We start from the raw sequence: 13,166 nt of genomic DNA, 5'->3' as shown, positions 1-13,166 counted from the left end.
GATGAAGAGTGGCCCCCGCTCGCCACAACTGGAGAAAGCCCTCGCACAGAAACGAAGACCCAACACGGCCAAAAATAAATATAAAATAAATAAATAAAGTTTAAAAATTGTAGTATGTTAAAAAGAAAACAGCTGTGAAGGAGTTTTGAAAGTTAAAATGCTTCTGTCAAAGCAGTAAACAGAAACTGTTTGCTGGCATCACTTCAAGGAATGGCAATTTGATTCTATTAACTGGTGCATTTCATTTTAAAAAGCCCCAGGAGAAATCATCTTAGGCAAAAACATCCCAGGCGCCAGACTTCAGGACTGTGGGGTCTGGGGTGTGGGGTGGATGCTTCAGCATAGCAGTGATGCTTAATCCATCTCTTCTGACCTTCTGGGAGTCGAAGCCTGACAGGTCTTGGTGATTTAGAGCTGTGTTCCAGTAATGTTTGCCAAAGCAGCACCAAGGAGAGAGACTCATCATCAAAGTCAGGAGAGGAGGGCAGCTACCATGTGGGCTGGAGGATGGAGCCCACCCCAGACCTGGAGATGGAGCAAGACCTACTCATGTGGAACAGAGAGCCTTGGATCTGAGGTCAAAGGGGTTGACTTGTACTTGGCTATAGGGTAACTCTCAGAGTGACCTTGGCCAAGCCAGCACTTGACCTCCCTGAACCCTGGTTTCTTCACCTGTAAAATGGGGATAATAACCTTTATCTTCTACCTCACAGGAACTGTAAGGAACAAGGTGGTTTGAGGGTATGACAATACTGTGCAAACTGGAACGGGTTCCACAGATGTGTGGGATTGTGGCAGTGCATGATCTGCAGGCATTTCTAAGTTCTGACTGGTATCCAGATCCTCTGAGGAGGCTTCTGAGCCTCCATGTCTACTCTGGGCTCAACAGGTAATAAAATAACAATAACAATACTAGCTAGCAGTATAGGAGCACTAGTACCAGGCAGTGTTCTAAGGACTTGACATGTATCACCTCATTTTAATCCTTAAAACAATTTCGTGGTACTGTGGGTGCCATGAAGTAGGGACTGTAATTGTCTCCTGAGGAAACTGAGGCACAGAGAGGTTAAGTAACTCGTCCAAGGTCACACAGCAAATAGAGGAGTGAGTGGGATTTGAATCCAGGCAGTCTGACTATGGGACCTGGTAGAAAGCCTCAGCTATTTTTCTCTGACATACAGGGAAGAAGAGTTTGGGATATTTATTAATCGGTTGCCTTAGTTTCCTACATTTAAAGGTTGTTGGGGATCAGGTTTGCTTTCCTTTAAGTGCTGCAGGGAGCAAAACTGCTGGTGAGCAGGGAGCGGGACAAAGTGGATGGTTTCTCGACCTTGGCTGGAAACGCAGCCATGCCTCATCACGCATTAGGCCGGCTGTGGAAGGCTGTCTTCCCCTCCATGTCGCCAGCAGTCAAAGAAAGGAACAGCGCTGATTGGGAAAGGACTGTGGCGGGGTTACAGGAATGGTTTTGAGGAAACCAGCAAGCAACCCAGGGAGGGCAGCGTAGAGGCCCTGTGAACCTGAATGAGAATGCTCCTTAAGTAGCAGACTCTGAGGGCTTTGGAAAAGAGGGTCTCTGAAAACAGCCATGGCCAGGGGACTGACACAGCCCTGGGGACTGAGGAAAGAGGCTCAGGTGAGAAGCTGCAGAGGAGTCTGCTGTACCTGGGGGCTTCTGTGAGGTTAAAGTGTGCCTGGTGCAGGCAGCGCATCACAGCCCGGCTCTGCGTCTTATGTACAGGTAGTGAGGATGATAAACGAGCAGCAGCGCCAGGGGCCTCAGGAAGACAGAGGCCTGAACAATCCGTCATTATGCATCTCCGTGTTCCCACGTGGATCTCTGAGGTCTGGGGAGACTAGGGAGGTAGTTCTCACCATTTTGACATTAGTCAGTGACAGACTCTGCCTCCAAACCTGGCCAAGCACTTTCTTAACTTTTGATGTTTCATTATGTTAATGATCTGTTTCTGGACTCTTTTCGTTGAAGGCTAAGTGTAGTTGCCCTGGGACTCTGCAAACTTGCTGAGCAACAGAAGCACTTGATGCTTAACCTGTGCGTGCAAGCTTGTGCACTTTATTATTAAGTCTGATATTTGGACAGGAGTGACTTATCACTTTCCTGAAGCTCTGAGAGTCATGGTTTTATTTAAAACTGGCTCAGATAAGCTTGGTTTAAAATGCGTGTGTGTCGGTTGTCTGCTGAGCAGCATTTGTGTGACCACGCATCCTTGTTGCCCGAAGAAGGGAAGAGCTGACTCACGTTAATTTTCTTTTCATTATTTTGAGCGTCTTCATCTTGCTTGCTTTCACTCGTTTGCAACATAAGTTGATCTTTGCTCCTTGTCTTTCTTCATCCAGAGCCTCCTTAAATCTCTACCATCTAAACGACTTCCCTTTACAGTTCTTTAGATTACCAGTCCCTTTGTGGGAAACACTGTCCAAACAGAAGGTAATTGTTGGCTTGTCCCTGGAATGGATGATGTTTGTAAATGTTCAGAAAGGGTAGCCAGCCTGGGGCTTGTGCGGAAAAACACCACTGTCTTTCATCTCCCTCTGTAATGTGTGGGACTTATCTTTGCTTTCTGTACACGTTTTGAAGACTGTTACCATATTTTCAGCAAAGAATAATCCATTTATTCTAAATAGAAGAAAGTTATGGGGGAGTGGAGATTGGAGAGTCAGCGGGAGTTCATTGAGAAAAATAAGAATTCAGTAATTTGATTAGAATGTGTGGCTTTTTTTTCCCCTGAAAAATGGGATTTAAACAGAAGAGTACACCCACCCTGTTTCATAGCAACATTCCAACGTGTCTGGCGCTATTTGCTGTGGCTTTGTTTCTGCTCTTGCAAAGCCCTGTGTTCTCTTCAAATAACTTCCTCCGAGTCGCAGGTACTGTGTTAGAATTTTTACTTCACAGCTGTTCTCTGTGATAGTCCAAACAAGCATATTAATTTGTGCTCCTTTTCTGCTGACTTGAGTACACCTTCTCGCCATCCTTCATGCTGCACTTCAGCCATGGTACCTCGTGCTCCGTCTCTGCTTCCTTCATTCCCTCAGCACCATATACCCTTCCACAGCGTGTTACTGCCTACTTGTATCAGTTTTCAACTGTTGTGTAGTCAACTGCCACAAACTGTACAGCTTAAAACAGCACACATTTATGATCTCACAGTTTCCATGGGTCAAGAGGTTGAGGATAGCTTGTCTGGGTCCTTCGTACAAGGTCTAATAAAGCTGCCGTCATGGTGTCAGCTGGGCTGTGTTCTCATCCAGAGGCTTGGCTGGGGAAGAATCCACTTCCAAGTTCACTGAGGTTGTTGGCAGAATTCATTTCCTTGTGGCCGCCAGATTGAAGGCCCAGGCTTTTTGCTGGCTGTCAGCCGGAGGCCACCCTCAGCTCTGAGCCGCCACTTGTAGTCCCTAGAGGCCACCTGCAGTTCTAGAGGCCACCAACAGCTCTTTGCCACACGGGCTTTCTCAATATGGCGTCTTAATTCATCAAGCCATCAAGAAGAGCGAGTCTGCTAGCAAGATAGAGTCTTGTATAAGATAAGATCATGAGGGTGACAGTCTGTCACCTTTGCCATAGTCTCTTGGTTAGAAGCATGTCACAGGTTCTGCTCTTACTCCAGGAGGGCGGTCACACAAAGGCATGACCACCAAGAGACAGGGATCATGGGGCTGTCTTAGTCTGTCCAACATACCACCTCTACCAAGCTTCTACTTCACTTCCTTCGAGTGTGTTTTAAGCCCTCTGTAATTTGGTTTTGTCCTACTTCTTGTAATTTACTTTCCCTTCTTCTTAATCTATACCACCTACCTTTCATTTCTCCTCAAAATTTTTCTTCCCTTCTTCTTTCTGTGATGCATCTTTAATTAATACAAAAATATTTAAAATTTTTATTATTTATTTATTTATTTATTTTTGGCTGCATTGGGTCTTTGTTGCTGCACGCGGGCTTTCTCTAGTTGTGGCAAGTGGAGGGCTACTCTTCATTGCGGTGCGTGGGCTTCCCATTGCGGTGACTTCTCTCGTTGGGGAGCACGGGCTCTAGGTGCGTGGGCTTCAGTAGTTGTGGTGCACAAGCTCAGTAGTTGTGGCACATGGGCTTAGTTGCTCCGCGGCATGTGGGAACTTCCGGGACCAGGGCTCGAACCTGTGCCTCCCGCATTGGCAGGTGGATTCTTAACCACTGTGCCACCAGGGAAGTCCAGTACAGAAATATTTTTATTAGCAGAGACAAAGTTCTAAAATCTTATGTGTAAAGCAGAAGTATTTTTCATTGAAATGAAGGCTTCTTAACTGTCTTTTTGGCTTCTGAATCCTTTTGAGAATCTAATCAAGGGTATAGAGACTCACTCCCAGAAGTGAGGGACACAGCCCTGTACTGTTTCAGCTATTATTTCTGCACAACATACCACCCCTAGCTAAGTGTTGTAAAACAACAACCATTTTGTTGTGCTCATGGTTTCAGGAATTTAGACAGAGCACAGGGGGGATGGCTTGTCTCTGCTTCTTGATGTCTGGGGGCTCCATAGGGAAGACTCAGACAACCACAGTGATTCAGGTGGTTGGGGGCTAGGAGTATCTGGAGGCTTTTTCATTCACCTGTTTGTGCCTGGGCTGGGATGACTGGGAAGCTTGGCTCAGCTGGGACTATTGACTGGAGTACTTGTGCGTGATCTCTCCACATGGCTTGGGCTGCTCACAGAGCAGTGTCTGGGTTCCAGGAGGAACAGTGAGGGAGGGGTATGGAGGGGAGCATTCCAAAGACCAAGCAAAAGCTGCTTTTTATGATGGTAGCCTCAGAAGTCACATGGCATTATTTCTGCCACACTAATTGGTTTAACAGTCTCAAGTCCACCCAACGGATGGGAACCTAGACCCCCACCTCTCAACGAGAGGCATATTGGAGAATTTGCAGTCATTAAAAAAAAAAGAAAAACCCACCACATACACAAACACACACATTTTTTAAAATTTTTAATTCAAGTTTTTAATCAAACACCAATACTTCATAGACATGCAGGACATGACCATACTATATTTCCATATTTTCCACAGAAGTGTGAGGGATCACATGTTGCCCACGTTTTCCTTTTTTCCACCCATTAGTGAATCTTTTTTTTTTAACATCTTTATTTGAGTATAATTGCTTTACAATGTTGTGTTAGTTGCTGCTGTATAACAAAGTGAATCAGCTACATGTATACATATATCCCCATACCTCCTCCCTCTTGCATCTCCCTCCCACCCTCCCTATCCCACCCTCCCTATCCCACCCCTCTAGGTGGTCACAAAGCACCGAGCTCATCTCCCTGTGCTATGTGGCTGCTTCCCACTAGCTATCTATTTTACATTTGGTAGTGTATATAAGTCCATGCCACTCTCTCACTTCGTCCCTGCTTACCCTTCCCCCTCCCTGTGTCCCCAAGTCCATTCTCTACGTCTGTGTCTTTATTCCTGTCCTGCCCCTAGGTTCTTCAGAAACTTTTTTTTTTTTTTTAGATTCCATATATATGTGTTAGTATATGGTATTTGTTTTTCTCTTTCTGACTTATTTCACTCTGTATGACAGACTCCAGGTCCGTCCACCTCACTGCAAATAACTCATTTTCGTTTCTTTTTATGGCTGAGTAATATTCCATTGTATATATGTGCCACATCTTCTTTATCCATTCATCTGTCGATGGACACTTAGGTGGCTTCCATGTCCTGGCTATTGTAAATAGAGCTGCAATGAACATTGTAAACACACATATATTTAAAGGAATATACTATCTTGAACTCTGAGAATTGAAAGGGACCGAGAAGGATTATCCATTTCAATCTCCCACCCACGGCTCAGCTCCTCTTTACAACTTCCTGTCATCACATACCTGGACCACAGCAGGTGTTTCCTTACTAGTCTTCTGTTGTCCACTCTTGCCCATTACAGTCTGTTCTTCACTCTGTAGCCAGAATGATTGTTCTGAAACACAGATTTGCTCCTGTACATCACCCATCCTCAACTCCATTCCCTCCCACTCCTCTTTGAACTAAAATCTGTGACACTCCAATGGTCCAGTCATCAACTACCTCTTCAGCCTTATGTCATGGCCACTCATGTTCTACTTGATCTTGCTATGGTTACTTTTTTAGTTCTTTGTACTACTTATGCTTCTTCCTGCCACAGGGCTTTTGCATATGCTCTTCTCTCTGCATGGAATGTTTTCCCCTACCCTCTTGGCTTGATTAATTTCTCCTTATTCTTTGGCTCTCAACTTGGTAGTAACTTTCTCAGTGATGTGCTTTCTGACCTCCCTGATCAGGTCACATCCTCTTATTGCATGCTCTTAAGGAGTGTGCATCTTTCATCTGTAACATGTATCATTTTCACATTTGTGAGAATGTCTGATTTAACTCCACATCTCCCATAAGACTGTGAGGTCCATGAAGCCAGAGACCATGTATGTTTTTTGTTATTTATTCTTTATGTATTTATTCTTACATACAGATGTTATAAATATTATTTCCTAAGTATGCAATAGTTTTTTATTTTAGGAGTGAAAAAAATTTAATGCAGCCTAAGAATTTATACTTTCCTTGCTAGCCTACATTTCTATTGTAGCTTATAATGAGCTCCAGTCAAACCTACCTATAGTTAACATAAGCTATCCTTAAAGGGAAGCTCCCCCATTCTGTTCTTGTCTGGGTAATATGTGGATTAAGGGTAAGCCTTTATACTTAATCCTAATTTATGTCTTCCTTCAACAATAATTTCAGTCAGTTGACATGTCTTTGAAGCGTGTTTCTCTGGAATTCTTCATATCAATTATTCTTTTGAATTTGCTATCATTTGCTAATTCAGTGAACATGGTTTCTTCCTTAGCTTTGTGTATATCGGTGGGGTTTTTTTTTGTCACCAAGTTCTGAGGTCAAATATGTTTGAGAAATATCCTAAACATATTTCAGAAGTTAAATATACTTGATCAATTTTGGCCAAAGTTTAATTAAACCATCCAACATCAATTCATGGAGTTTTTACTGCATCCCAGGCACTTATGTTTTCTTGATTATGGGACTTCTCAGCCTTTATTTAAATGTTGATATACATGGGAGTATGCCCATTTAAGTTCCAAATCCACTCTGATACCAATTTCTGAATAGGTTAGGGTAAGTTAGGTTATGCTTCAGTAACAAACAACCCCCAAACTGCAGTGATTTAAAAGAGCAAAAGCTTATTTTTTCCTCATGCTACCTGGACACACTTTTGCAGCAGAGGGCTTTTACTTATTTCAGTCCCTAAGGGACTCAGGCTGGTGGACCGACCTACAAACATTTTGAAGATTACTAGGTTCCCTCTCATCCTCCTTCATAACAGCTTACTGAGATATAATATTGCTAGGGTTTTTGTTTTTTTTTTGTCTTCAGAGGAAGCAAGTTCTGGAGAGTCTTGCTCCAGCATTGATTATGAATGTTCTAGACCAGAACTCACAACTCATTGACCAGAACTAGTCACATGGCCCCACCCAACCACAGAGGTATCCGGGAAGTGCAGTCCTATTATATGCTCTGAAGGTAGAGAACCAGAAATATATGGTGAATAACATTAGTGACTGTTAGGTGTGAGTGTAGTGTACAACACTTCTCAAAATTGTTAGTTTGTTGAAACTTTTCCTCACGAGGCATCTTGGGGCACTGTGTTTTGTAAGGGATAGCTTGGGAAACACTGGATTCTAGTCTAGAAACAACAAGGTTTAGCAGAGGCAAGTCCACTAGAGACTACTTCTTTACTTCAGCCTCCTTTGGCTGTGCCCATTCAGTCAGTTACAATCCCCCTTGTATTAATCATCCAACACCCACTTCCCCTTCCTGTTTGTAAGATTTTTATGAAAGAGTTTGTAAAAAATATTTCTGAAAGCAAAAACTGCTTTGCCTGTCACATTCTTTTTGACTTAGACGGGTACTTACTTGAAAACAGTTTAATTTGGTATGACTCTTGAATCCATGAGTTGAACCCATGGTTGACTCTATTTCAATGAGAGTACAAAAGAAGAAATTCTACATAGATTTCATCTGACATGCCAGTAATAAAAATGGATTCTAAAGTGTTAATGGAAAATGCCAAAATGCACAAACTACATTAGATGGATGTTATATTCACTCATGTAAGTACCGCCTATATACATAACCAGACAAGACTGCATGACAAGTGTGAAGCTGAGTCTATCTAGGAGATAAGCATCGTGAACAAGAAGGACTGAGGCATGACAGTAGTATCAGCCTTCCATGTAAAATTGCAATCAAGGGAGCATGGATACTTCCTTAGGCTGAGTTTGGTAACAGAAACACAATTTTCATTGCAAACCATGAGGTAGTTCCCAGGGAGTGCAGATATTTTAATGAAAGGCTGTGTAGACTTTTTTGTCCTATAGCTGTATATACGTTTGGCACTTTTCCTGTAAAAGATGGATTTTTGCTAACAGAGGCAGGAGGAAGCTTTGGGTCCTGCAGGTAAGGGCTGTAGTGATTCTGATCTGGCGACAAGGAGACAAAGAGGCTGAGCCTGGCTTATGAAGATGGCTTGCCCAGGAGAAGGGGTTGGTTCTCACTTGCAAAATTAAATGAACAAGGCCGTCGACTGCTGTAAGTATTGGCTTATATCCTGATGTGTTCTAAAAATGACTTACGGCTAATTCCTTGGGTATCTGTAAATCCCAAGAATGGGGAATTTTTAAAACAAGAAAACAAAGAATCAGAAAGGAAAGTTATTTTTTTTTGTATTAATTCAGAGTAAAAGACATCGTTTGTCCTTGCTTTTTCCATCTTAAAAAATGAAACCGAAAACAATATTTCAGAACATCATCACTGTTAGCCTTTTGTGACTCAGAGTATATTTCATATTCTAAAGGCTCAAATATATGAAAGCTTCAGCTTTAGCTGTTTGGTTTTCTGGTGGCAGGATACAACGGGGGTGGAGTGAAGGCTAGAACTGGTTTGGGAGAAGCAGTTGGGAAGAAGACACTGCAGTAGGAGTGAGGAAACCTCGCCTCTGGACCTGCTTCTGTCCCTGATGGGTTATGTGGCTTCTGGCAATGATGTCTCCACTCTGGACCATAGCGTCCTCTTTTGTGAAACAAATAAACAGAAAACACAGGGACTTAGAGCCTGTAATGACCGCTCACTGGTTTAATGATTTTTTTTTTTTTTAAGCATTTGTTTGGTGCTTTTCTGCTTGGGGAGCCCTTCCTTCCACCTCCTTGATTTCCTCTGTTCCTCCCAGCCAGCCAGTGGGGCAGTTAGAGTGTGCTTGTTGCCCTCACTCCTGCCACAGCAATCCACAGATGCACACACGGCCGCGGGGGGCTAGAGGGTGCGTGCGAACCCAGGTCTTCTGACTTCCGCTCTTGGTATGTCTGCTTCTATCAGATGGTTCTAACGTTTTTTTGGCCAATAACATAGAAAACTCTAGGAGTACCTTTTCTTTGTTATTTTTAATTTAAAATACTATTTAAGGGCACTTAGCCATCTCTGGGGGGTCATCAACACCATCGGCACCACTGTGGAAAGGGGGATCAGAGAATCCTCAAGCAGGATGTCATTTCTCTTCCCAAGCATGGAATTCCCGGCTCTCTGATCAGTTATTTCCTTGCCTCCTTTCCTGCGGAGTCACCTTTTGGCCCCGTCTCCTCGCCTTTCTGCCTGCAGTTTTGCTCATTAGTGCTGACAGTTCTGGTTTCTCTGCAGGTGCTGGGAATGACACCAGGCCTCATGAGAGGTGTCTCTGGTCCTAGATGGGATGTGAATAGTGTTTCTCTCAGAAATAGCCTAATTTGAAAGAAATCCCCTTTGCTATTTGAAATGGTGTGAACGATAGCATCAGGAATCCTTTTACATCCAACAAAATAAATATGTCTCCTTGGTGCCATGTTCCCAAACACAGGCAACCTCAGTTATTGTGCTTGAGATGCCCTAGGGTCTGAAATAAAAAAGATTTGCATTCAGATACACAGTCCTTTCCCTTTGCATTTTGGATTATTGGATGGGATTTATTTTGGTGTCCTTGGCCGTGGCAGGGAGCCATGTTCATCTTTGATTTTCCAGGTTGTGAGTTTCACAGTCCAACCCTTGTAGGTGGAACAGAAAAGAGATTTAAAATACACAAGTATCTTCCACATCTTTGCTTAAACGTCACTTCATCAGAGACCAGTTCTCACCAACCCTGCCCTGTAGGTTAGCTGCAGCATCTATGTATTTGTAATTACCTAAGTTATCATTTGAATGTGTTTAATGAGTCTTCTGTGATGTGGTGGAAGCTCTGTGAGGTCCGAGCGGTGCTTGTCTGGCCTACCCTTCTCTCCAGGACCTATGATGAGCCGATGCCTGACTGCTTGATCCTTTGTTTCACAGGAAGGGACAATCTACAGATCACTGTCACCCCAACCCCGGTGTCATTTCCTCATGGGAAATTGTTACCGATTTCACCAACATGGCCTTTGTCCGAAGTCCGGTCTTCCTCAGCGGTGGATAGAATGAAGCCTGTGCCGGGACGGTCCCCTGACAACACGAGCTGGCCGCAGTCTGCCCAGACGCCTCCACCCAAGACACAGCGCCAAGCTCGGGCCCACAGGCACTTCTCTCCTTCCCCTTACCAAGGCAGTGGACATAGCGCCTCCCTCGAGCCTTCCAAGGATTCTACTGAGGCCCTGGTCCAACCAAGACCTCCAGGGGGAAAAGAAGCAGCCGCCGTGTCAGGTTTGCCTCACACCAGCATGCTTCCCACACTGTCCCCTCTCCCACCAGTGGCGTCCTCCCGTGCTGGCCTCCCATCCCGGCCACCGTGGGTAGGGACTCCTTCCATGGCAGAACTACATTCCCTGAGGGCAGACGCTCTCCCCTCATCTTCACCTTCTTCATTGGCTCCTGCCTCACCTCATTCCATCATCTTTTCTAAGCCAGCAGAGCAACCCATCAAAGTGCTTTTATTCCCCCAAACAGCTCCAACTGACTCATCCTCAAGTCAGAGCATAGCTAATCCCCTAAACCCATTTGCTGAGGAAATGAACCACACTCCATCCAGAAATGCCCAGGATTTAATAGGCGTCCCTCGTCTAGGTTTTCCTGGATCCTCAAGCCCAGCAGAGGATCCTCACTCAGCAGTCTCTCACACACTTGAGTTTCTGAGCTCCGTGGCCGACCTGGCCCATCTGTCTCTCCCTCCCCTAGCTCCCGGAAGTCTTCAGCTTCCAGGTGGAACACCCTCATCACCGGTGTTGGAAGGGGCTCCAAGTCCTGCGTCCACCCAGCCAACTGAAGCTGAGGTGGCTGAAAGAGCACGTAATGGGGTGTCTCTGCCAGCCTTTAAGAGCACCGCGACCCATGAGGCTGTGTCTTCACCTGTCCAGGCTGCAGAATCGGTGGCAGTGGGAATGATCAGCCGAAAGGCAGCCCCTGCTACTGCAAAGGACTCTGCTCAGCCCCTGCACTTCTCAGCAGCTCCAGAGAATTCCAAAAGGCCCGCCCTTTCAGCAGAACACACATCCTCCCCTTTGGTGCCTTCTCTGCCTCTCACCCCAGCCAGCCGAGGGCAAGAAATCCTTCCTGGGGAGGTTCTCACATTCTCATCAAATGGCGCAGTGGCGGACTTCCCCTCCATGCCTTCTTTCCTCCGGCTGGCAGGGAATCATGCCTCTCCATCCGCCATGCCCCCAATGCCAACTCATCAAGAAGCAGGCAATTATGGATCCTCTCCTACTGCAGCTGCAGACCTGCTCCTCTCAAGCACATTTCCTAATCTGCCTTCCACGACTTGGACATTTCCCCTGCAGAAAGAAGGTAGCGGAACAGATGTTTTAAAGAAAAACAAAAAGGCAAATTTGACAGTTGCTCTCCAGACCGTTTCAAGTAAAGAGAGGCCAAGTCTTCACACTGTAAGTGGAGTCACCTCTGATTTTAGCACTGATCGGGTTTCTTCAGACATTACACCACCAAGAACAAACCTCCTTCCTTCAGAATTATCTCCATCTTCCATCCCCTTCGCACGAGCCACCCAGACTGTTTCCCCATCTCATAGCTCTTCCAACACGAAGCCAGATACTTACACAGTTGTGACGGACCATTCTGAGTTGCCAGTTTCAGCTTCCAAACAGGTGACAGCATTTCCCTCCTCCAGTGAGGTCTATGATTTCTCAACAATGGGAGACATGAAGAAGCCAGCAATCACAGATGTTTTCTGGCATTCTCTTGCAGCAGAAACTGGATCCCGTTCAACAGAACCAATGATATCTGGCTTGCTGCAGCGAACAAATTATGATGTGAACGGGCACACAATTAGCTCCACAAGTTGGGAAACTCACTCAGCTTCAACTGCTCCTCCCGGTGGTTTAAATTCTGTTGCCAGTACAATAAAATCTCGGGATTTCAAAGGTAATGTTGGGCATTTAGCGACTGCAGAAGGCTTTAGCGTTCAGGATCCAGTCTCTGGTACAAGCACTAACCAGCTCGTCCAACAGTCAGACGTTACCATGGTTGGAAACCATACAGACTTCTTGTCTATAAACACTAACAACTATTCCAGAGACTTTCAGACAGCTGAGGTTGAAGATGACCCACCCATAAGTCAACCTTCTGTGTCTCATCCCCATCTACGGCTGCCTGGCCATCCAACACACTCTCTTGTGCTGACCTCTCCAAGTCTAACTTCCACAGCTAGCTTATGGGAAATGCTTTCAGATGGAATGGATACAAGTTTCCAAACTTCCGGCAACGTCTATCCACCTCCGGTGATAAATGCTTCCCCACCGTTCCAGAGTATCCCGAGATATCACTCTACTGCTGAATCTCCTCCTCTATCAACCAGTGCCTTATTCAGGACCCCATCCAAAGCACTGCCGGCTTCTCAGCACCCCGAGAAGTGGACAGGTGCAGCCTCTAATGCAGGTAGTTTGTTTCCTGGTACCCCCTCCCCCAAAATAGGTGTGACTGCTTCTGGGGCCAAAGCATCTTCAAGCTCAACACAGATACCCAGCTTTTCCAGATAGTCAGGCCCCTGATCTTCTGCCGACTTGATTTTTTGGAAAGTATTCAGAATTTAAGGGTCCTTATTTCCAACCATAGCTTTGCTCTAAGTGGCATTCTCATTATGGTTAATCGACTTAACGAACCTAAAGCTGTTTTGCCTAAA

At 45.1% G+C, this 13,166-nt stretch overlaps 1 protein-coding gene across 1 annotated transcript in view; it reads left to right on the top strand.

Annotated features, from left to right (window-relative positions):
* The window catches only part of KIAA1549L (KIAA1549 like), a 281,195-nt gene that overhangs the window by 138,015 nt on the left and 130,014 nt on the right, over positions 1-13,166 (top strand). The window contains exon 2 of the mRNA XM_089914969.1: positions 10,394-12,922. Within this exon, the coding sequence (XP_089771095.1) occupies positions 10,394-12,922 (2,529 nt within the window). The remainder of the gene's footprint in view (positions 1-10,393; positions 12,923-13,166) is intronic.

The sequence above is a fragment of the Delphinapterus leucas genome, chromosome 7 (genome assembly GCF_059928025.1).
Source record: "Delphinapterus leucas isolate spDelLeu-1000000601 "Yukka" chromosome 7, BTC_Dleu_Yukka2, whole genome shotgun sequence".
In the NCBI taxonomy this organism is placed as follows: domain Eukaryota; kingdom Metazoa; phylum Chordata; class Mammalia; order Artiodactyla; family Monodontidae; genus Delphinapterus; species Delphinapterus leucas.
This window is presented reverse-complemented; position numbering and strand designations above follow the sequence as displayed.